At 38.7% G+C, this 24,790-nt stretch overlaps 1 protein-coding gene and 1 long non-coding RNA gene across 2 annotated transcripts in view; both read left to right on the top strand.

Moving 5' to 3' along the window:
• The window catches only part of LOC113048450 (beta/gamma crystallin domain-containing protein 1-like), a 34,047-nt gene extending 15,387 nt beyond the window's left edge, over positions 1 to 18,660 (top strand). The window contains exons 14-22 of the mRNA XM_026210246.1: positions 13,423 to 13,549; positions 13,739 to 13,768; positions 13,920 to 14,032; positions 14,120 to 14,252; positions 14,336 to 14,475; positions 17,174 to 17,297; positions 17,436 to 17,594; positions 17,716 to 17,872; positions 18,291 to 18,660. Coding sequence (XP_026066031.1) covers positions 13,423 to 13,549; positions 13,739 to 13,768; positions 13,920 to 14,032; positions 14,120 to 14,252; positions 14,336 to 14,475; positions 17,174 to 17,297; positions 17,436 to 17,594; positions 17,716 to 17,872; positions 18,291 to 18,379 — 1,072 coding nt within the window. The 3' untranslated portion in view covers positions 18,380 to 18,660. The remainder of the gene's footprint in view (positions 1 to 13,422; positions 13,550 to 13,738; positions 13,769 to 13,919; positions 14,033 to 14,119; positions 14,253 to 14,335; positions 14,476 to 17,173; positions 17,298 to 17,435; positions 17,595 to 17,715; positions 17,873 to 18,290) is intronic.
• Positions 436 to 13,408, top strand: LOC113048577 (uncharacterized). Its single transcript, XR_003276498.1, has 11 exons — positions 436 to 1,526; positions 2,128 to 2,244; positions 3,238 to 3,400; positions 3,590 to 3,782; positions 5,887 to 5,965; positions 6,925 to 6,978; positions 7,073 to 7,208; positions 7,758 to 7,831; positions 9,712 to 9,756; positions 9,851 to 10,019; positions 12,709 to 13,408. It is a non-coding gene; the product is annotated as an uncharacterized LOC113048577 (long non-coding RNA).
• Positions 18,661 to 24,790: the final 6,130 nt, after the last annotated feature.

Below are 24,790 nucleotides of genomic sequence, written 5' to 3'. Positions count from 1 at the left end.
GCTTCCACAGAACTACAGAGCGCACCTGTTCAGGTAAAGTTGCATTGTTTCCCGCCACTAGCAGGTCATGTGACACAAACACTCAAACAAACACAGGTCTGCCTCGGGCTGATCGTCATTCAGAGGAACGGAGGGCGTCAGCCAGAATATGGCAATAAAAGAGTGTGTGCTTACTGCAGCGCTTCTCACAATCCACAGGGTTTCCTGTAATGACTGGATTGTGTGTGTGTGTGTGTGTGTCTGAGTGTGAGTGTGTCTGAGTGTGTCTCTGACTGTGTATGTGTGTGTGTGTGTGAGTGTGTCTCTGATTGTGTGTGTGTTTGTGTGTGTGTGTGTGTGTGTGAGTGTGTCTCTGATTGTGTACTTGTTTTTCTATTCTGGTGGGGACTTAAACCTGAATACACACAGACTCATGGGGACTCGTGTCACGGTGGAGACCTAAATTGAGGTCCCTACGGGTAAACAAGCTAATAATTTACACAGAATGAAGTTTCTTGAAAATCTAAAAATGCAGAAAGTTTCCTGTGAGGGTTAGGTTTAGGGGTAGAGTTGGTGTAGGACGATAGAAAATACTGTCTGTACAGTATAAAAACCATTACACCTATGGAGAGTCCCCACAAGGATAGCTGACCAGACATGTGTGTGTGTGAGTGTGTGTGTGTGTGTGTGTGTGTGTGTGAGTGTGTCTCTGATTGTGTGTGTGTGTGTGTGTGTGTGTGTGTGTGTCTCTGAGTGTGTGTGTGTGTGTTGGTTTTTGTGGTTTACAAGGACTTTTGACCTGAATACGCACCAGCATTACAGGGACATTTGGGTTTATGAGGACAGGGCCCATGTCCTTATAATTCCGACAGTGTAGATGCCTTTCTCTATGTCCCAGAAGCTCCCTCTCAAAGTTTCGCGCCATGTCCTAATATACCACAAAAATCGGAAATTTTACTATACACTGTGTATCCTCTGAGCTCGGGAGTGCGCCCCTGCAGCCCGGACCCGGTACTGCATCCGCGTCATCGAAAATTTGCATATTTTACACTTGTGTAATTTTGGAGGCCGCTGATTGGCTAGATCGCCACCGGAGGGCGGGAAATCGCGAAAACAAAATGGCGGCGGTGGGCGGGGCTACATTCTGCCGCTAATAGCTCCGTACAAGTAAGTTAATGCAGTTTGGTAATTATTTAGACATTTTTTGCTATAATTTATCGATTGTATATGATTATATAAATGCATAATGATCGTGCAATTAAACATATTCCTTAAATATCATCATATAACGTATGAATGTGACATCAAAGCTGAAATTACTCAGTTTAATATCAGTATATTAATGTAACGCTATTAATGTAACATTTCATAGATTGTTATTTAAATATATTATTATTATTATAATTATAAATCCCGTATACTCGTGCTCTAATCAGCGAGGCAAGCGTGACGGTTTATTACTTCCTGTTTGGACCGGACGCAATCTGTGCACCTGAAGCGAAGACATCTGTGGTGTGAAGCTGTTGGAAACAACTATTATATTAAAGGTTAGTAATACTTTTGTTAAATCGTTTCTCTGAGAGCTTGTGGCTCAGTTTGGCTTGTTCGTGAGTGTCTTCAGTGCTCTTTAGAAAGCAGCTAGCGCGTGATGCTAATGGCGCTATCGTGATTACTGTAAGTCTCCTCTATTAAGAGTAACATCAGACGAGAATCAGCAGTGCTTGTCAGTTTATCTTCTTTTTGTTCACAGTATAACTGTAAAAGTAATAGAACAGTCCAGCCATCAATAATCTGTTGTCATGGCTACAGTCTGTGAAGGGGAGGGGCAGTTCTGTTTAATATTATTACTGTTCAGCTTGGTTTAATTAATAAACACAGATATGTGCTCTTTTCACTTCTTAATACTTACTGTATATAATAAGTAAAGTCACCTTTATTTGTATGGTGCTTTGTAGCATACAGATTGTGTCAAAGCACTTTTACTAAGATAACCAGTCAAAATAGTATATTCAGCATATGCTCAGAATACATCATATTTAACATGTATTCTGTTCAGTAGAACTGTCATTATTATTTTGCATATTAAGTTGAAAACAAACACACGTAATATTGTCAGATGGAGGCCAACAGTTCTTATTGTTATTAAAGCAGACACAGAGGATGGCTGAAGGTGCGAGGCGAAGGAGAAAGCTGAGGCCATACAGTGTTCACTTCAACAGAAAGACCATAATGGGCTCAAGGGCAGGTTCATCACTGATCTTAAAGGTGAGTTGATTTATTTTGTCATCATATAGTCACCATTAAGTTGTCTCAGTCCTGTATATCTTTTGTTGGGCAAAATAAGACATTACTAACCATTTGATGGTTTCTAAATGATGACAGAATTTTCTTTCTATAGCACTATTCGGACGGGACTAGTTTTCTAAACTACGTTTGAGTTTCGATTCTTACCACCTGACGTCTGTGATTTTCATGTACCAATTCGGACAGGACTAACATCTCCGTGTTTATTACATTATGCATCTAATGTGCATCTGGGCATCACAGAGATCACGCGCTCTGTATGCGTGCATTGCATTCATTCAGAATGATTGCCTTAGTATTATTACACAATAAATACTAAATGGCTAGTATAGCAAAACCATGTTAATGTGTGGTTCCTTTAGTTTAACTTTTTTTTTTATTATTAAATGTAATTAAAACATTATGTAACTGAGTACATAAATGAACGTGAGTAATCTTACCTGATGCTGATATTACAATAGCCGGTATTAACAGTTTACGCGATCTTGCTCTTGATTTTATTATTTGTATTATTTTTTTATTATTATTTTATTTATTTGCCGCTAAGCAAATATATCAAACATCTGCGCGGTAAGAGCATCTACGGCAATTCACGTTGGCCAAAACACACATGGAAACGCGTTGTGAAATAAAATATCACCGGCAATCACAGACATTCGCATTCAGACGGGATTAGTTTTCTCAGAGGATCACTGAGTTTGCTGAAAAACACTAGGTAATTTGCTCTGGAATTATCACAGAGGTTGTGTGAGAAAAACACAGACGTGGCAGATTCGGACGGGATTAAAATCACCAAGTACGTCTGTGAAACACAGATTTCTCTAACGACCCCCTGTAAAACTAGTCCCGTCAGAATAGGGCTTTAGCCTTTAAAAGTGTCTTGTGTACTAAAGCTGTCTCTGGTTGATGACGTGTGGTTCTCTGTGATGGTTTCGCCTCTCTGTTGTTGTTTAGGGAGGGGTGTGTTCAGCTGTACTGACTTTGAGAAAGGAGATTTCCTGCTGGAATACAGAGGAGACCTCATCAGCAAAGAAGAATGTGAGCGGAGGCAAAGAATATATCACGATGCACTTAAAGTTTTCATGTTTGAGTTTCGCTACAATGGAAAACTCCTCTGGTATGTACACGTGTTTGATCTACATGTTTACTGATAATTAAATTACATGATTCTAAATGTGTCAGTGGACATGTCAGTGGTCATGTGTTTTCAAAGCTTGGTGATGAGTGTTAAATGATTGGTGATCACAGAATATGACATCTGCTGGTCCTAAGGTTTCAGTGCTGATATTGTCTGTCTCTTGTTTAGTGTCGATGCAGCCCGAGATGACGGTTCTCTTGGGCGGCTTGTAAACGATGACCATATTAACCCAAACAGCAGGATGAAGACGATTCGTGTGGATGGAAAACCTCACTTATGTTTATTTGCCACAAGGAGCATCTGTCCTGGTGAAGAGATCACATATGATTATGGTGATTCTGAGTGGCCATGGAGATGCACGGTACTGACACTTCAATAGTGTCCATTCTGATTTATTGGATTATAGTAAAGTTATTAAACATCAGTTGTTACCAGTTAAGTTAATGTTAATGAGTTAACATGGTCTTGATGTCACATTGTGTGTATATTTACACCTGTGTTACGAGGACCCTGTTTTATGAGGACCATCTTAAGAACATGGTCTTGTGTGTGTGTTTACACCTGTTTTACGAGGACCCCGTTTTATGAGGACCATCATAAGAACATAGTCTTAACATGGTCTTGATGTCACATTGTGTGTGTATTTACACCTGTGTTACGAGGACCCTGTTTTATGAGGACCATCTTAAGAACATGGTCTTGTGTGTGTATTTACACCTGTGTTACGAGGACCCTGTTTTATGAGGACCATCATAAGAACATAGTCTTAACATGGTCTTGATGTCACATTGTGTGTGTATGTTTACACCCGTGTTACGAGGACCCTGTTTTATGAGGACCATCATAAGAACATGGTAATCTCAAGGCATTTCTCAATATCAAGGAAGGATCCTCGGAAGCCAGTATTTCAAGGATGCTACATCATTGACATCCGTCGAAGGACTGTTCCAATGTCGAGGATCCTCAGAATTTCAACCAAGGACTGAGTCCTTCGTTCGAAAAATATCCCATACACAGGAAAGGATGCATATGTGTATCTTTCACGCTCTCAAATCACCCACAATCCTATGCGCGCAGCTTTGCTATCTTGTTTAAAAATTAAAAAATGTTGAATGTTAGCAGAGTCGGAGCGTTAACGGTTTTTATTTACGTTACCAAACATTTGTTATAACTGTAGTAAATATAAGTAAAGTTTGCCAGTACAAATTACTACCATATTGATATTGTAAATTATACAAATACAAATTACGTTATTGATGGCTAACTGAACCGGACCTGTCATTTAACAATTGTTAGCTTGGTTGCGTCATCAGCATTTCTTTTATAAATAACTAGTTAAGTTGTCCAAAGTAATTTAACATTAATATTATACCATTATACCACAGCGTTATTCAAACTGACCTTTTTACTGACGTAATGACGCAATGACGTGCACTTGCTAGCCTGTTCCATTTACGTGTTCTCCGAATGCTAAAGAGGAGTCTCGCCTAGCCTCTGAAGGAAGTGACTTGGAAGGACCAGTCCTACCAAGGAAGTATCCTTAACTTTGAGAAACGCCTTCAGTGTGTCGTTTGTTTGACAAAAGCCTGGTATTTGAAGACCGTAGTTATCACCATGACATTGGGCAGTGTGGATGTGAAATATTAGGCTAAATATGGATCATTCACATCTCATTGTGGCCATATGATATTGAAAACGTCTAATTGTTATCTTTAGATTAAGTATATTGTAATAGAAGTTGGTAAAAAGTCGGTCCCCTTGTTTGAAATTGACTTTCAGGCTGTATACTACTGTATTCTGCAGTTTTATCATATTTGTGTCAGCATTATTATTATTATTATTATTATTATTATTTTTTATTTAAATAACATTCTCCAAGATTGCATATTATTTATTCAAAACTTTCAGTATTTTCAAATGATAACTGAGTAGAATCAGTGTCTAAAGAACCTAAAGAACTCTGAACAAGGCACAGCAGCTATAAAGGTATCAAAGAAGTTCTTGAAATAATTGTGTTAGTCCTTAAAAGAGTAGAACAGATTACGTTGTCCACATGTCTTGGTTTCATGCTGTATAACTAACACAGACACTGTATCTCAAATCACCAGTTTTCAAATGCTTGAAATAAAGTGTCCACATTTGTCTAGTTACCAATGTCCCGGTAATAACAAGGATACAAATAGACCAGACTTTTTTCAAACTAATACCACACTGAGACTCTTAAGTCAAGTCAAGACCATGTTCTTATGAAGGTCCTCGTAACACAGGTGTTAACATGCACACAACCTGACACACTGCAATATACATGCATGTGATGTAATACTTACAAAGTCATGAACATTAACTTGGGTGACACTTTTAAATATTGATTTGAAATATTGTAATCTTACTTGTAAATTACATTGATAAAATATTTGATGCACTCATTTATTGTCACAGATGTCTAATTTGATGTTCTTTTCTAGACTTTTCTATAGTGTGGTTGAACCGTCCACTCTTGAAGTCAACACTCTGTCCCAGTCAGAAGACACAGACGTATAGAAGGTACTGCGACTGATTGATTGATTAATTGATTGATTTAATTTGAATGAAATTTTTTTGATTTCATGTGTGAGTGATCAGCAGTGTTTGGAATAACGGCGTTTAAAAGAACGGCGTTAGGTAACGACGTTATTTTTTCAGTAATGGGGTAATCTAACTAATTACTTTTCCCGTCGTTACAACGCCGTTAACATTACTGGACGTTAAATGCGGTGCGTTACTATGCATTGATTTAATAAACTATGCAATCCAAACGCCCCCCTGGCTCACACAGCGAGTGAGGAGGTGGGTTAATAACAAGATTAATACACGCGGCAGCAGCGCCAAACACACACACGCACGCAACAGCGACACAGAGATTTGCAGCAGAAATGGTGAGTCAGGAGCAATCCGATGAAAAGTTGCCATTTTCAAGGTGAAGATATAAGCACTACTTCAAATTCATTGTGGTCAAAGGCAAGAACGTGCATGTAATGTGTACAAGTAATGTGTGACACGCATCTACAAAGCTAGTGGCCAAAAACACCCTTTCTTACAAAGATAATACTTGAAGTGCAGGATAAAACTCTTGCTTTCTGTTGACGTGCAATAAATATCGAAAGTTATGTACGAACACCTGTCTGTTCTACTCATTTCAACTGACTCGTGAAAACTGCAAAAAAAAAAAATAATACAAATTCTCTGACATATAGCAACTTTTTTTTTACAGTAACGCAAATAGTTACTTTCCCTGGTAACGAGTTACTTTTATTATAGAGTAATTCAGTTACTAACCCAGTTACTTTTTGGAACAAGTAGTGAGTAACTATAACTAATTACTTTTTTAAAGTAACGTTCCCAACAGTGGTGATCAGTCAGTGTTTATGGACTCCAGTATCTGTGCATTATCAATTTGTACAGTTCCTGAATCCCTTGTCTGCAGTAGAATGTTTATTTATTTTTTTCTGTTTCCTTAATTTCAGGTGACTCTGAAGAAGGACCGGTTACTATTGGATGATCAGGACTGTGTTGAGTAGGTAATAAAATGTGCATTGCATATTTGATGAAATGTTAGATTGATGTTGTAAGAAATCATCTCTACATGAGCCTTGCTTTTTTCACTGTTTTCAGATGTCACCTGTCAAAGAGCATGTGTTGAATGAGGAGGTATTCACATGTGTCGGATGAACTGTTATTTCAGTGCAACAGTGAATGCTCTGAAGTCTGATGTCTTCATGGGCTGTGATATACTTAGCTGTTACCAAATGTATGTAATTTAATGACCTGTTTTCACTTTCAGTAATATTAGTCGATGTCTGAATCAGGAGTGTCCAGACTCGGACCTGTAGGGCCAGTGTCCTTCACACACCTGCCTGGAGGTTTCTAGTATTATCTGCTTCAGGTGTGTCTGGGGTTGGAGTTAAACTCTGCAGGACACCGGCCCTCCAGGACAGAGTCTGGACACCCCTGCTCTAAATACAGATATGTAGTAATATATGGACCAGTACCTTTCAAGGTCTATAACGTAAATGTTCTATTATGATTGTAAGTGATCTTATTAACTAAATGACCACAACTTCCCTGTCATTAAAAATACATTAAGTTATTATTGAAAGACAGTGTAGCTCTTAATAAAGTATCACATGTATGTTTTAGGAGAACATTGAGATTGAAGGTACGTCCATCCTAGCATGCGTAGCACAGCGGGTCTTTGAAACTCACAGGGAGGTTTAAGGAAACTCTTCTCTGAAATATGTCTTGTGTTCACTGTAGAATGTAGTGTTTTTCATGTTCTGAGTTTTATTTTTCATTGAAGTGATCCTGAAGAAAGTGATGGTGATTCTGAAGATGATGCTCTTGCTGGAGCTGCAGGAGACTCCAGTAATGCTGGTAAGTGTTTTTTTTTAAATAATCAAAGTTAAAAAATATTATTTGGTAACGCTTTATTTTAGGGTCTTTAAACTGCAGTGGTGTGAAAAAGTGTTGGACCCCTTCCAAAATTTTTTATTTTTTTTTGCATGTTTGTCACACTTAAATGTTTCAGATCATCAAACTAATTTAAATATTAGTCAAAGGTAACTAACATAAAAGCCAGTGCAGAGACTGTAAAATTGGGGTAATATGATCATATTTTCTTGACGTTGTAAGGACTCTAGCCGCTGCATTTTGGACTACCTGTAGCTTGTTTATTGACGAAGAAGGACAACCACCTAGAAGTGCATTACAATAGTCCAGTCTAGAGGTCATGAATGCATGAACTAGCTTTTCTGCATCAGAAACAGATAACATGTTTCGTAGCTTGGCAATGTTTCTAAGAAGGAACAATGCTGATTTGTAACATTGGAAATATGATTTTCAAAAGACAAGTTGCTGTCTAATATAACACCCAGATTTCTGACTGTAGAGGAAGTAACATTACATCCGTCTAGTTGCAGATTGTAATCTACAAGATTCTGTGTAGTGTTTTTTTTTGGTCCAATAATTAATATCTCTGTCTTATCCGAATTTAATAGGAGAAAATTATTTGTCATCCAATCTTTTACATTTTTAACACACTCTGTTAGCTTAGATAATTTAGAAGTTTCATCTGGTCTCGTTGAGATATATAGCTGAGTATCATCAGCATAACAGTGGAAGCTAATTCCGTATTTTCTAATAATATTACCAAGGGGCAACATGTATATTGAAAATAGAAGGGGACCTAGGATGGATCCTTGTGGCACTCCATATTTTACTGATGATAAATGAGATGACTCCCCATTTAAGTAAACAAAATGGTAGCGATCAGACAGGTAGGATTTAAACCATCTTAGAGCCTGCCCTTGAATACCTGTATAGTTTTGTAATCGATCTATGAGTATGTCATGATCTATGGTGTCGAACGCAGCACTAAGATCAAGTAAGACTAGAAATGAGATGCAGCCTTGGTCTGACGCAAGGAGCAGGTCATTTGTAATTTTAACAAGTGCAGTTTCTGTGCTATGGTGGGGCCTAAAACCTGATTGAAATTCTTCATACAGATCATTTTTATGCAGGAAGGTGCTCAATTGAGCAGACACAACTTTTTCAAACATTTTAGACATAAATGGGAGATTTGAAATAGGTCTATAATTTGCCAGTTCACTAGGATCTAGTTTTGGTTTCTTAATAAGAGGCTTGATAACCACCATCTTAAATTGTTTTGGGATGTGACCTAAAGAAAACGATGAGTTAATGACGATAATGTTAAAAAATAAGGAACCAACACTTTTTCACACCACTGTATTTTCTTATTAGCATGCATATTCTACATTCCTAATCTTACCCAATACAATAATGTAACAACTGCCTTATTTACTATTAATAAGCCGCAAATTAGGAATTTATTGAGGGAAACGTAGTTAATTGTTCATAAGTGTTCCCTATTCAAAACCTTATATTGTATTAATCCAGCATTACTAGCAGAATATTACTAAAATTAGGGATGCATCAGTTTTGTATTAGTGTATTATCTGGCTATTCCAATATGTTGATACTTAGTGTTTAGGCAAACTGATAAATGAGTGAAAAACTGATGAATGAGTGTTTCAAAAATAAACGTTTAACTGGCCAATTCCATTACACTCTCTCTCTCTCTCTCTCTCTCTCTCTCTCTCTCTCTCTCTCTCTCTCTCTCTCTCTCTCTCTATATATATATGTATGTATGTATGTATGTATGTATTTATGTATGTGTCTTTTCTGTTTGAGTTACTTCTAAGTTTCCTGATCATTATGTGACTGATTGTCTGCAGGTGTTCAGAAGATGCCCATTGAGAGCACCACTGAACTTCCTGAAGGTACCAGAGGTTTACATTGCAATAGCACCATCAATGTAAGTACATGAGCTTTTATAGAGATGGAACTCACTAAAGTATGTATTCTTCTGTACAGAGAGTGAGAGTGAGGCAGAAACTGAAAACCCACGGAGAGGGCAGAAGGTGTCCTGGTCAAACGCTGAAGTTACAGCTGTAATCAAACATTTTAAGGACCACAGAGCAAAAGGAAACTGGCCACACTGACTGAATGCCAGCAGTGTAAAACTGCTGAGGATCCTGTTTTGGTGAGATGCAGTGCACAGAACATACAGGATTTAGTAAGAAACCGAAGAATCATCTTAAAAAGGAAAGCCCAAAGCAAGTGATGTTACAGTACATCCTGTGTCTTATTGATGCCATTCAATTAACATTAGCACTTTAGTTGTTGTTTTTATTTCCCATAGTGCAAAACTGTTATGGCAGCAGTTCATACAAATATCTCCATGTAGAAATCAAGTTCAACTGTTAGTTTGTCCAAAAATGACAAAATTGTGTAAATTTCTCTTTGATTTTTGGATGACCTGTCCCTTAAAGAGTATTTCATTTCCAGAATGAAAACTGTCCTCATGTACTCACCCTACACTTGATCCAGACCTGCATCAGTTTCTTTCTTCTGTTGAACACAAAAGAAGATCTGTTAGTATCTGAACAGTTGATGGGCACTGTTAACTTCTATAGTACGAAAAAAATAATACCATAGAAGTTAACAGTGCCCATCAACTGTTCAGATACTAACAGATCTTCTGTTGTGTTCAACAGAAGAAAGAAACTGATGCAGGTCTGGATCAAGTACATGATGACAGAGTTTTCATTCTGGAAGTTAATGAATCCTAGATAAATCAGTTTCTCTACACATCTGCAGCATGCATTGTGTGCTCCGAGTTAATCGCATGTTTACTGTGTATTTAGTAGGGATGCACTGATCATGATTGTTCATAGCCGATAACGGGTTTTTATTTATTTTTTATTTTTTTATTTTTTACAAGCAAACTGTCCGATTCCGATACAGATTTCCTATTATTATTATTATTATTATTATAATTTTTTTTTTTTTTTTAAGCAACAAACAAGAAAGGAAAGTATGCATAAACAAGATGTTTATTTGGTATTTAATAGGCCAAACTTGCTTTTGGCTATTGAAAACAATAACCGTAACCATCTGAAATTAACGGCAGTATCTGCACAGTAAGCAGACTACATTCAATACAAACACAGATGGTACAGACATCAGCATTTAGCTTTTGTTTTTGAATTGGGTTGAAACTACTGAGAACTGGCCTTAAATGAAAAGATTAACTGTAACCATGTGAAATTAAAGGCAATAACTGCATAGTTCTACAGTCCAAACAACACAATCAACACACATTCAGCATTAGCATTCAGTATTTTAGTTTTTAAATGTGGGTTTAAATTTAAAACAAGGTCTTTACCAGTGAGACTAAATAAAAGTATGATATATAAATATTATTCCAAAATGTTAAAATCAATTTTAATTTTATTCGCACAAATGGTGTGAATAAAACACAGATGCAAAGTGGTTCATTCTCCCAATTAAAAATAAAAATAAAATAGAGTAATGATTCACATCTGTATATATTTTTTACTTGAGCCAATGAAAAATAAATAACTATTCTCAAGTTAAAAAATATAAATGTGAATCATTACCCTAAAATATTTTAATTGGATGAATGAAACTCTTTTTTTTTCAGTGTGCTACAGCAAGTGATTTTCAAATCAAATTAAGTCGATGTAATTTTAAGGAAAAAGAAAAATAATCCTATACTGAACTGACGTTTACTTCTGTCTTTTCAGTCGTTTCTCATCCAGCTCGCAAAAAAGTTGATCTGAACTTCCTTCACTGTCTTCGCTTGTGCAGGGCACGGAAAAGTACGATACGATCGCGCAGCTTCAGTGAGCACAGGAAAGGCTTTTATTTGTGCAGCAGTACACCAGCGGCTGTTCGCTTCCTGCTGTCTATTCCTCAGACGTGTAGCTCGTGCTGCCCGTGTCCAGCACACAGATTTTGAAATACTTCCACACAAATGGCATGATAGCGAATGGTTACAATGTAGTCTGTGCACGCGGGCGCACTTACGGAAAAATCGGCTGAAGGAAAAAAAAAAAAAAAATGCCAATTGCCGTTCGTGTATTTTATGCAAAAACCGTCCAGTTCCGATTTATGGCCAGTCAACCGGTGCATCCCTAACATTTAGTGAGGTTATTACAACATGAGGCATGCCTTTTGAGGTATAGTGTTTTTTTTTGTTTTTTTTTTGGTAAATTAGACTTAATTATTTGTTGTTGTTTTTTATTTGTGTGGCATTCCTTTTTTTATAGAAAGATTACCCATTTTAATAATAAGTTTTTTGTTTATTTGTTTTTATGTCACAAATTAAAGTCATTATTAAAGTACTTCTAAAACACATTGGTGTCTGTAATGTTGTGTATTGTGTTAAAGATCCAGTAAACCACCTCAGTCTTGGTAATGCAGCAAAGTGACATGTCCGTGTGTTGTGTATGATCAGGTTCTAGTAAATCACATTTGTCCCTGTAATGTTGGACGATGTGCAGTTGTGTATTGTGTAAAAGATCCTGTACTCTTTAACCACCTCAGTCTTGGTAATGCAGCATCAGGACATGTCTGTGTGTTGTGTATGGGGTCATGTACCTGTAAAACACATTGGTCCCTGTAATCCAGAGAACGGACATGTTTTGTGTATTGTAAAACGAGTGTCCTCATAAATCAATCTGACCCTATAAATCCCAATTATGTAATGGGCGGGAACATTATAGGAGGGGCGTGACAGTCCTTGTGTACCACCAAAATATCATATTGTCATATTATCCATTCTATTGTGTGTAAAGAAAACCCAAAGTGATATTTGTATTCTGCAGAGCAAAACAAAATTTTTGATAGTTTTATCATCTCTGTAGGACACCGGGAAAGGGGTGTCCCCTTAAACCACCATCCAACTGGTTTGGCCATCAGAGTACTGCTAAACCACAAAAACCAGTATGTGTGTGTGTGTGTGTGTGTGTGTGTGTGAAGGGCACCGCCTTTCACAATGTAAAAACACATACAGGCTTGTTTAAGGATGAAGCGCTCATCTCACACACACACACACACACACACACACACACACACATGCTAACACACATTTTTCTAGTACAGGCATAAAGGCTGTGTGTCTGTGATTATGCATGCGTGTTCATGTGGGAGTGTGTGTGAGACGCATGCATGCATGAAGGCAGGTCTGTATTTGTTCAGGCACGTGTGTGGGCGCCTCGGCTCTCTCTGAGTCTCATTATTTTAGGAGTTGCTGTAGTTTCACTGTGTTGAATGTCAGTTTGGGCATCATGGAATGTGAAGCATTAAACACTGACCACCTTCAGGACGCTTCTACCCCAGAATTCTCCTCATACTGAATCATCTGGACATTCTTGTGATTTGACTCTAGCTGCACATAAGTTTTAAAGGAATAGTTCAGCTGGAAAGCATCCTTTATTCCCCCTTGTCTCGCTTTAATCAGTCTTCAGTAAAAGAGAAAAAGAGACGTTTAGCAGAATGTTCATGCTGCTCTTTCCCACCCAACGCTGTTGCTCTGCCACTCTGGACAGAACTGAATAAGTCTGATTGATTTCTTGTAGGTGGGTGGTGTTCGAGGATCCCTGGTTCTCCGGTCAGCAGTATGTTCTGGAGAAGGGTCTGTACGGAAGCCCGGAGGACTGGGGCGCAGCCCACAGCCGGATCTCCTCCGTCATCCCCGTCATTCTGGTGAGAGTCGCTCTGTAATCAATCGATCGATCGATCAGATGCTGAGTAGTGTCTGGAAAATACCAGGGATTGATGACGTCTGATGAATAGAAATAGAAAATAGAATCAGTTCTGATTACATGATTTCACTTTATAACTGGAAAATAATGACCCAGCATCAGTTATTAATGTGTATATTTAACATTTCAGGAAAATCTAGAAAACTCCTGCCACTTCCAGGTTTGTAAAATAAACTATTTTGTTTATTTATTATCTATATAAACATTTTTATATATATGTGTGTGTGTGTATAAAACAATTTCTCATTTGAATTAATTTCAAAAGGTCAGCATGAATAATAATATGGCGTGTGTTGTTGTTGATGTAATAGATTGAGCTGTTCTCTGAGTCTGGATTTGGTGGGACGTCTGTCCTGCTGCAGGACTCCTTACCCACAATGCCCTGTGGCTTCAGCGTGCGCTCCTGCAGGGTTTATGCCGGAAGGTTTGTTAGATCTGTTCTGTCGTCAGTCTGTCGGTCTGTGTGTTTCTGCTCTCACACGAGTGTGTGTGTGTGTGTGTGTGTGTGCAGCTGGCTGGCGTTTAGCCGTGACAGTTTCTCTGGTCATCAGTGTGTTCTGGAGGAGGGGTTTTATCCTAATCTGTGGACGATGGGTTTCACACAGCCGGACGAGTCAGTGCTGTCGCTCCAGCCCACTGGACACGTGAGTCTCCCTCTCCTGCATGAGTCTGCTCCAGCAGCTGGGTGTTGTGTGTTCTGACAGCTGAATGTGTCTCTGGTGCGCAGGAGCTCTCTGTGCCGGCGGCGGTGCTGTTTGAGCGCTCTGGACTCAGAGGAAGGAGGACGGTCCTGAAGTCAGGTTCAGTGAATCTGCAGATGACACACAGCTGCTCCAGAGTCTCGTCTGTGCTGGTGCAAGGCGGCATGTGAGGAACACACACTTCACTCTCATTCACTCTCTTACTCACACACTCTGTCACTCACTCACCCACTCACTCATTCACTCTCTCTTTTACTCACTCTCTCACTCACTCATTCACTCACTCACTCTGTCACTCACTCACTCATTCATTCACTCTTTTACTCACTTTGTCACACACTCACTCACTCACTCACTCTCTCTCTCACTCACTTATTCACTCACTCTTTTAATCACTCTGTCACTCAATCACTCTAACTCACTCTGTCACTCACTCTCTAAATCTCTGTCTCTCACTCACTTACTCACTCAGTCTCTCACTCACTCTCTCGCTCTCTCACTCACTCTTTCACTCACTCTCTCACTCACTCTCTCACTCATTCACTCACTCTCTCTCTCACTCACTCATTCATTCACTCACTCACTCACTCTCTCACTCACTCTTTCACTCACTCTCTCACTCACTCTCTTACTCACTCATTCACTCACTCTCTCACTCACTCATTCACTTACTCTCTCACTCACTCACTCTCTCACTCACTCATTCACTCTCTCTCTCACTCACTCACTCATTCACTCACTCTCTCACTCACTCTCTCACTCACTCACTCACTCACTCACTCTTTCACTCACTCTCTCACTCTCTCTCTCACTCACTCACTCATTCACTCACTCTCTCACTCACTCACTCACTCACTCTTTCACTCACTCACTCTCTCACTCACTCACTCTTTCACTCACTCTCTCACTCACTCTCTTACTCACTCACTCACTCTCTCACTCACTCATTCACTCACCCTCTCTCTCACTCACTCTCTCACTCACTCACTCTCTCACTCACTCACTCTCTCACTCACTCTCTCACTCACTCTCTCACTCACTCATTCACTCACTCTCTCACTCACTCTTTCACTCACTCTCTCACTCTCTCTCTCATTCACTCACTCACTCTCTCACTCACTCTTTCACTCACTCTCTCACTCACTCTTTCACTCACTCTCTCACTCACTCTCTTACTCACTCATTCACTCACTCTCTCACTCACTCATTCACTCACTCTCTCTCTCACTCACTCTCTCTCTCTCTCTCTCACTCACTCACTCACTCACTCTCTCACTCACTCTCTCACTCACTCTCTCACTCACTCACTCTCTCACTCACTCTCTCACTCACTCTCTCACTCACTCTCTCACTCACTATTCACTCTCTCTCTCACTCACTCATTCACTCACTCATTCACTCACTCTCTCACTCACTCTCTCACTCTCTCACTCACTCTCTCACTCACTCTCTCACTCACTCTCTCACTCACTCACTCTCTCACTCACTCTCTCACTCACTCTCTCACTCACTCTCTCACTCTCTCAGACCTGCTAACCTGTACGCATTTTGATTAGTGGCTATGCACTTTGATTTGAATAATTTCTGTGATTCTCAGCTTAATGATTGCTATCGGGATGTGAAGAGACTTTCAACCAGTATAACAAAAAATGCTTCTGAAAACAATCACCTTTAAGTCTAATATGTATTATTAATCATTTTATTTCACCTTTATTTACATTAACAAAACCAATTTTAATATATTAATTAAGTTTTGATTAGTTCGTTTCAAAGTAATTTTGTGATGCCATTTTTTGTTTTTGTTTTCTTTAAATGTTTATTTATATTTAAATCTTAAATCTTTTTATTTCAGTTTTAGTAATTTAAAGACTAGCATGTAACAGTTTTTTAGTTTTTGTTAGTTTTTAAATATATATATATATACATATTTTAAATATTAAGCTTTAATTAATTTTCATTTCAGTTTTAGTATTTTGACTTCTACTTTTTCATAGTTTTTGTTTTAGCTCACAACAATTTTTTATATTTAGGTTAATAATTTAGTAATTTTGTTGTATGCTTTGTTTTCATTTTTTTATTATAGTTTTTTAGTTTTTATTCATTTTAATTTCAAGCTTATTTATTTTAGTGCATCGAGAACATGAAAAATTGGAATGTTAGCTGTTTAAAAATTCCATTAATAACTTTTGGTGTTAGGGTTAATTAAATAAAATAAAACATAATACAAAACAAAATAATATAGTGAAATGCCGCTGGTCCCGGTACAGTAGAGCAGCTCTGGTTGTGATGTTAACGCACTGCCACAGAAACAGAAGCAGGAGAATGTCTCTGCTCTTCAGTGTTTCCAGCGGTTAGTTTCTCGCTCATGTGCTGCTCATGTTTACTGGTCTCCATGAACACACAGTGTTTATATTCAGTGGATCTGCAGGAAACCAGTCTCAGTTCTGAGTCTGTGAGACTGGAAAAACTTCAGCGCCACGTCAGATTCCACAGAGTTGTGTGAAAGCTGCTCACGTTCCTACAAACCCTCTATGACTGTATATATATATATATATAGAGAGAGAGAGAGAGAGAGAATATTAATACAATTATATATAGTGTATAAACATAAATATATCAACTGGAAATAATGTTCTGTAAATGAAAATCATTGGGTGTTTTTGCCGTTAATATGATGTAAGACTCGCTAGGCTTCCTGAATATTTTCCCACAAATGGCGAAATGTTTCCATGAAGGAGCGTCTGACCCATGAGAGGACGTATATTTAGCCTGCAGTGACCACAAACTCCAAACAAACGCAGTGGGATCATAGAGACACTGAACTGTGTGTGTGTGTGTGTGTGTGTGTGTGTGTTGATTGACAGCTGGGTTCTGTACGAGGATCATAACTTCAGAGGCTCTCAGATCCTGCTGAAGCCCGGCGCCGTTCCTGATTGGCCTAAACTCTCCTCCTGGCTGCGAATCGGATCGCTGCGGCCGCTCATACAGGTGAGAGGCTCCGCCCACTGTAGCTCCTGTAACCAATCGCGAGCGCTGGGGGCGGGGCTATCGCAGTGTCTAGAGGAGAGATGGATCAATATTTGCAGGATATTTGACTCTAACAGTGTTTGTGTTTCACTGACGCAGAAACAAGTGCATTTCCGTCTGCGGAACAAAGAGGCGGGGCTACTGATGTCCGTCAGCGGCTCATTGGACGACATCAAACTGATGCGTATCCAGGTGAGCGAGGAAACGGGCGGAGCTGAGCAGATCTGGACCTATCAGGACGGTCTATTACAGTGCAAGGTAGAAACTGACCTACTACACATCTGATCACTTATTTTCTGCTTGTGTAAATTATTTATTGTTAAATTGTTGTGTAAATCATGTTTAAATGATTTCACGAATATATGTGTGTGTGTGTCAGTGTGTGCTGGACGTGTGTGTGGACGTGAGTTCTGGTGTCCTGATGTCCGGCAGCAGAGCCGTTCTCTCCGCTGAACTCGGAAAACAGCTCTGGAACGTCACGAGCGACGGGATCATCCGGAGCGACGCCAGACCAGAGCTCGTGCTGGAGGTCAAAGGTCAGAGAGACACTCAGATACAGCTGACCTCAGTCATGTTCAGATCACGGTTGTGTGTATGTTATACACATACACTTATAGACTCATAGACTTCACTTCATTATAAGAGTTTTACTGTAAACACATTTGTTTTTGCAAACCAAAGAATGAGACATTAATACACTTTCTGCAGTAATTATGTTTCAGTATTTCACAACAACCTTCTGGGGACACGGCATAATTTATGACATAAACTCATTAAGTGTTTCCTTAAAGACTCTATGAGAGAGAGACAAAGCTCCTCTGAGTTCAGATGATTGATGAGAAAGCTGTGTTTGGCAGCATGAGTCTGCAGCGCCACCTGCTGGATTCACACCACACACTTTAATACATTGATAAAAAATAATGAGAAGGTTTTCCTTTCTGTGTTTCTCTGAAGGAGGTCAACAGTTCGACAAACGCCAGATTATTCTAAATGAGTTCCACCCGGACAAACTGAACCAGCGCTGGACTCTGGAGATCCTCTGAGCTCTGCTGCGGAGCTGCGCCAGGGGGACCGGCGTCCTGTGAGGCAGCTGCACCAGAGGGACCATCAACTGTGGAAATCTTATTCTCACGAGACCCAGTGGATTGAATATAGCAATAATCCACTGGACATCATATTATTTTTTTATTTTTTTTCAAGAACTCTCAGATTTGAGCACATACTTGAACAGTAATAACTATTTTCTTTTGTATAAATTGCATGAACGCATGTGTTTGGACATTGATCTCAGCTGTATTAAACACAAGTCTTGTTTGTAAGTAAATGTTTGTTGTGTTCTAATCTCTGAGACGTGTGATCAGCTCTGTGCTGATTGGCTGTCAGGGGATTCAGGTGTGTGTTCTGCAGGTAAATGAGTGTGTGTCACACTCACACACACACACACACAGATAGCACAGTCCTCCAGCAGCAGTGTGTGAGAGTGTGTGGGCTTCAGAAGTGCTGATGTGGTGTTGAGCGAGCTCTCGGTCAGAGAGAGAGAATACAGAGCACTGCCACAGGAAAGCCACCGGACAAAACACCCAGATTAGAGGAGACGAGTGTGTGTGTGTCTGTGTCTGTGTGTGTGTGTGTGTGTGTGTGTGTGTCTGTGTCTGTGTGTGTGTGTTTGTCTGTGTCTGTGTGTGTCTGTGTGTGTGTGTGTCTGATGTTTTTATCAGCTGTTTGGACTCTCATTCTGACGGCACCCATTCACTGCAGAGCATCTATTGATGAGACACTGATGCAGTGCTACATTTCTACAAACCTGATGAAGACACACACTCATGTACAGCTCGGGTGGCCTGAGGGTGAGAACACTTTCTTCCTTTAAAATACAGTAAAATGGCCAAAGCGAGCTCAAAGGGAACAGATGATGGGGATTTCAGGAACGTCGCAGCTGAATTAAGACCCGCCCTCTTCTGCTGACCTCTGAGAATCAGCCAATGAAATGCAGCCTCTGTTTCAATCAGCCAATCAGATTAAAATGCATCCAAAAAGTAAAAAAAAAAGTCAGAATTTGAGATATAAACATACTTTAAAAAAAAAAAAAAATGTTAATTGAAACAGAATAAAATATAAAAACCTCAAAATTATTTTATTTCAGCTAATTTCCAAGGCAACTTTTCTCATTTTCATAGATGCATAAAAAGAATAAAAACAAAAAACAGATTTACTAATTAACTAAGAACTAATAAGATAATTACTAATTTAACAAAAATCATAATGAAAGCAAAAAATAAAAACACAATTTCTAATGAAAAATGTTGCTCATTTGTAGAAGCAAAAAAAAATATTGGAGAAGATTTTATAGTGTTTAGTGTTTTTTAAATATTCATGTATTAATTTATTGTTTTATCATCAAAGCAGAATCTGTAAGGTTAAATAATGCAATCATTTTAGAGTTGAATGGAAACACTGTGATGTTGGAGAATATGTTCTTTTCATTTGCACCACGGTAATATCATGATATTCATTAAAGCACTCTGGAAGAGCGTGTAAACACCATAGTGAATGAAGAGCATGGTAAATATCAAAGTACTATAGTAATATTGTCTGATAGCATCACTGTACCATAGTGTAATTATTCCTTTATTGAAACGCAAACATGCTCAATTATCTCTCATAAAACATTCATTTCTGTTTCAGATGCCATGCAGATCATAATATGTGTGTCATATGATATTATGCATTATATTCACTCTTCTGTTGTTTAAAGTGCATAAAGCAGCTCTTTCACAGAAGATGAGCGTGCAGGATGGATTTCAGACTGAATGAATGTCAGTGTCAGTGATCATCAAGCAATCGAGAAACAATCTGACAAATATTACACAACCACAGGAATATTAATAATGATTTCTGTCCTGAATATCAGGTGCACACTAGAGGTCCAACGAGATAAATTATTATTAAAATACCATCTTTATTTTTCATTCTGTGGCGGCAATAAAATGAGACAAAAACTCAGAATTATACATAAAAAAAGCTGCCCATCACAGAAATAAATTACATTTTAACAGATTTTCAAACAGAAAACAGCTGCTTTAAACTGTAATAATATTTCACAATTTTTACTGTATTTTTGATCAAATAAAAGCAGCCTTGATTAGGAGAAGACTCTTTCAGAAACATTTAAAAACTTGCCATCACAGGAATAAATCACATTTAGTTACTTTATAACAATACTGATGATGTAATGTCTTCATGCAGAGTGTTTTCTGTCAGTCTGGCCTGAAGCGTCATGATGAGATTCCTATCATTATATAAACACACACTCTGTCCAAATGTCACCGAGGACACATTATTATCTCTGATTCACACATGGAGGAACAAGGAAGATAAAAGATCTCTGTAAAAGATCAGACCTGTCAACACAGCAGAGACGAATGTTATTTATAACATTTTAGTTTATTATATTACCTTATATTAAATGACATTGTTGCATATTATACCAGTCAAAAAATGTTGATAATACATTTTTAAAGTCTCTTCTGCTCACTAATACAATACTCATTTGATATGAAAATTAATAATATTATACACATATTAATTTTTTTTTTAGAAGCACAATTTTAGCATTAGTTTTTGAGAAATGCCACATTTAAGAGAAAATAGAAATTCTTTCAAACTCAATAAAATGGTGATGGATGGGAATTGTCGTCTGTTTCCTGAAACCGAATGAAGGAAGGTAACAGGAAGTGCACTGTCCTGCAACAGGAAGTGTCACTGAGCCAGACATTCCATGAGCCACAATGGCTGATAGTTTCCACACAGTGAGTGTGAGCCAGATGGATTATCAGGGAACAAAAGGCTCTTTATCTGATCGAGTGTGCTGATGTGATTTTGTGTGGCATGCAGGGCCGAAGCTGGGGTTAGCAGCTTGTACCTCTGGGCCCTGTTTGAAATTGTGTAAATAGAACAAATAAATAAATAGAACAAAGATACAAATAAAGCAATGTTTAAGTTTTTCAAATTTGTAGATGTCCACGTACTGTACACTCAAAAAAATGCTGTGTTGATTCAAGTCAGGTAAAGTCAGCTTTATTTATATAGCGCTTTAAACAAAATACATTGCGTCAAAGCAACTGAACAACATTCATTAGGAAAACAGTGTGTCAATAATGCAGAATGATAGTTAAAGGCAGTTCATCATTGAATTCAGTGATGTCATCTCTGTTCAGTTAAATAGAATCTGCTCCTGGTTCCGGTTCACCTAATTAATGCAGCCTAAAAATCCTTTAACGGATTTGGATATTAAAAGCATATTAGTATGTTATGTGTATGCCAGGTTAAAGAGATGGGTCTTTAATCTAGATTTAAACTGCAAGAGTGTGTCTGCCTCCCGAACAATGTTAGGTAGGTTATTCCAGAGTTTAGGCGCCAAATAGGAAAAGGATCTGCCGCCCGCAGTTGATTTTGATATTCTAGGTATTATCAAATTGCTTTTTTAAGTTTTGAGAACGTAGTGGACGTAGAGGAGTATAATGTAAAAGGAGCTCATTCAAATACTGAGGTGCTAAACCATTCAGGACTTTATAAGTAATAAGCAATATTTTAAAATCTATACGATGTTTGATAGGGAGCCAGTGCAGTGTTGACAGGACCGGGCTAATATGGTCATACTTCCTGGTTCTAGTAAGAACTCTTGCTGCTGCATTTTGGACTAGCTGTAGTTTGTTTACTAAGCGTGCAGAACAAACACCCAATAAAGCATTACAATAGTCTAACCTTGAAGTCATAAATGCATGGATTAACATTTCTGCATTTGACATTGAGAGCATAGGCCGTAATTTAGATATATTTTTGAGATGGAAAAATGCAGTTTTACAAATGCTAGAAACGTGGCTTTCTAAGGAAAGATTGCGATCAAATAGCACACCTAGGTTCCTAACTGATGATGAAGAATTGACAGAGCAACCATCAAGTCTTAGACAGTGTTCTAGGTTATTACGAGCAGAGTTTTTAGGTCCTATAATCAACACCTCTGTTTTTTCAGAATTTAGCAGTAAGAAATTACTCATCATCCAGTTTTTTATATCAACTATGCATTCCGTTAGTTTTTCAAATTGGTGTGTTTTACTGGGCCGCGAGGAAATATAGAGCTGCGTATCATCAGCATAACAGTGAAAGCTAACACCATGTTTCCTGATGATATCTCCCAAGGGTAACATATAAAGCGTGAAGAGTATCGGCCCTAGTACTGAGCCTTGAGGTACTCCATACTGCACTTGTGATCAATATGATACATCTTCATTCACTGCTACAAACTGATGGCGGTCATATAATTAAATCATGCTAATGCACTTCCATTAATGCCAACAAATTTGTCCAGACCCACTCCAACTTTGGGTCAAAACACAACTTTTGGGTTAAAATTTTAATTTAAAAAAGTAACTCAGTGGTTGGATTAGTCCATATGTGACCCAAAGTTGGGTCTAAACAACACAGCATTTTTGAGTGTACAGAAACTGAATAATCAAATGTAAAATGTCTTCACTGTATAAATTAAATATAGATTTATTTTTGTTAAAACTAAAAATTAATTCCGTAAAGAGCATCAAGTGATTTTCTCTCTTTTACATCTATATTCACATTTAGTCATTTTGCAGATGCAAAAACACTTTTATCCAAACCGATTTATTGGGGGATTGGGGGATTCATAAAGCGGATCTTCTTAAAGAGATAAAAACAGACACAGGAAGTGCTTGTAATACCAAGTTTTAGGCATTGTCTGAATGAGTACAGGCTAGAAAGGGAAGGAATAGATAAACAGAAAGACAAGGTTTTTTCTTTTTGTTTTTTTAGGAAGAAGTCAAGTGGATTCGAAGAGATGAGTCTTCAGCTGTTTCTTAAAAATTGTCAGGGATTCAGCATTTGGATAGGGGTGGGAAGATCATTAATTGCCAGGAATGGTGAAGGAGAATGTTCTGGAAAGTGAATTTGAGGCTCTCTGTGATGGTACCACAAGGTGTTGCTCACTGGCAGATCTCAGACTTCTGGAGGTGATGTAGATTCGTTATAGTGAGTGGAAGTAGAGGGGTGCTGAGTCTGTGGCTGTTCTATATGCAAGCATCAATGTCTCGAACTTGATGCGAGCCGCAACCGGTAGCCAGTGCAAGGAGATAAAGAGAGGTGTGACATGGGCTCTTTTGGGTTCATTGAAGACCAGTCGTGCCGCTGCATTCTGAATCATTTGTAGAGGTTTGATTGTGATTGATGGAAGTCCAGCCAAAGGAGCACTGCAGTAGTCCAGGTTAGAAATGACAAGGGCCTAGACAAGAAGCTGTGCAGCATGCTCCGTTGGACAGGGCCTAATCTTTCTGATGTAATGCAATGTAAACCTGCAAGATCAAGCAGTCTTTGCAATGAGGTCTTGAAGGTCAGCTGGTCATCAAAGATTACACCAAGATTTCTGACTGAAGTTTATGGGGTGATTGTAGAAGAGCCTAGCTGAATGAAGAACTCATACTGTAGAGTTGGAGCGGCAGGGAAGACAAGAAGCTCAGTCTTTGCCAGGTTGAGCTGTAGGTGATGTTCATTCATCCACGCCGAGATGTTCTCCAGGCAGCCTGAGATCTGTGCAGCTACCGTTGGATCATCTGGTTGAAATGAAAGATAGAGCTGTGTGTCATCAGCATAGCAATGGAAGGAGAAGTCATGTGCCTGTATGATGGGACCCAGTGATGTCATTTATATGGAGAAGAAAAGGGGTCATAGAACTGATCCCTGATGAACCCCAGATGATGTGCTTTGGATACCTCCCCTCCCCAAGCCACCCTGAAAGACCTATCAGCATAACAGTGAAAGCTAACACTGTGTTTCCTGATGATATCTCCCAAGGGTAACATATAAAGCGTGAAGAGTAGCGGCCCTAGTACTGAGCCTTGAGGTACTCCATACTGCACTTGTGATTGATATGATACCTCTTCACTCACTACCTACCTATAGACCCTGAAAGACCTATCAGTATGATATAATTCAAATCAGTGAAGTGGAATGCTTATAATGCCCAGTGATGAGAGAGCAGACAGGAGGATCTGATTATTAACAGTGTGATGATTGATCCAGCAGAATAAGAACTGATGTTTTTGAATCAGCTTTTGCAATCCTCAGGGCTTCCGTGACTGAGAGTAGAGCAGTCTCCGTTGAAAGGCCACTCCTTAACCTGACTGGTTAATGTCCAGTTTGTTGTTCTGTGAAAGAAACAATGATATCTGGTTGAAAACAACTCTTTTTAGGGTTTTCGCTATGAATGGAAGGAGAGAGACGGGTCTGTAGCTATCTGTAAGTGAAGAGTTTAATGAAGGTTTTTTAACAGTGGGTTACCTGAGTCTGCTTGAATGCAGTGGGGAAGGTGTCTGTGAGGAGAGATGTGTTGATGATGTGTGTGAGTGCTGGTAAAAGTGAAGGAGAGATTG

Source organism: Carassius auratus, chromosome 29 (genome assembly GCF_003368295.1).
Source record: "Carassius auratus strain Wakin chromosome 29, ASM336829v1, whole genome shotgun sequence".
Classification (NCBI taxonomy): domain Eukaryota; kingdom Metazoa; phylum Chordata; class Actinopteri; order Cypriniformes; family Cyprinidae; genus Carassius; species Carassius auratus.
This window is presented reverse-complemented; position numbering and strand designations above follow the sequence as displayed.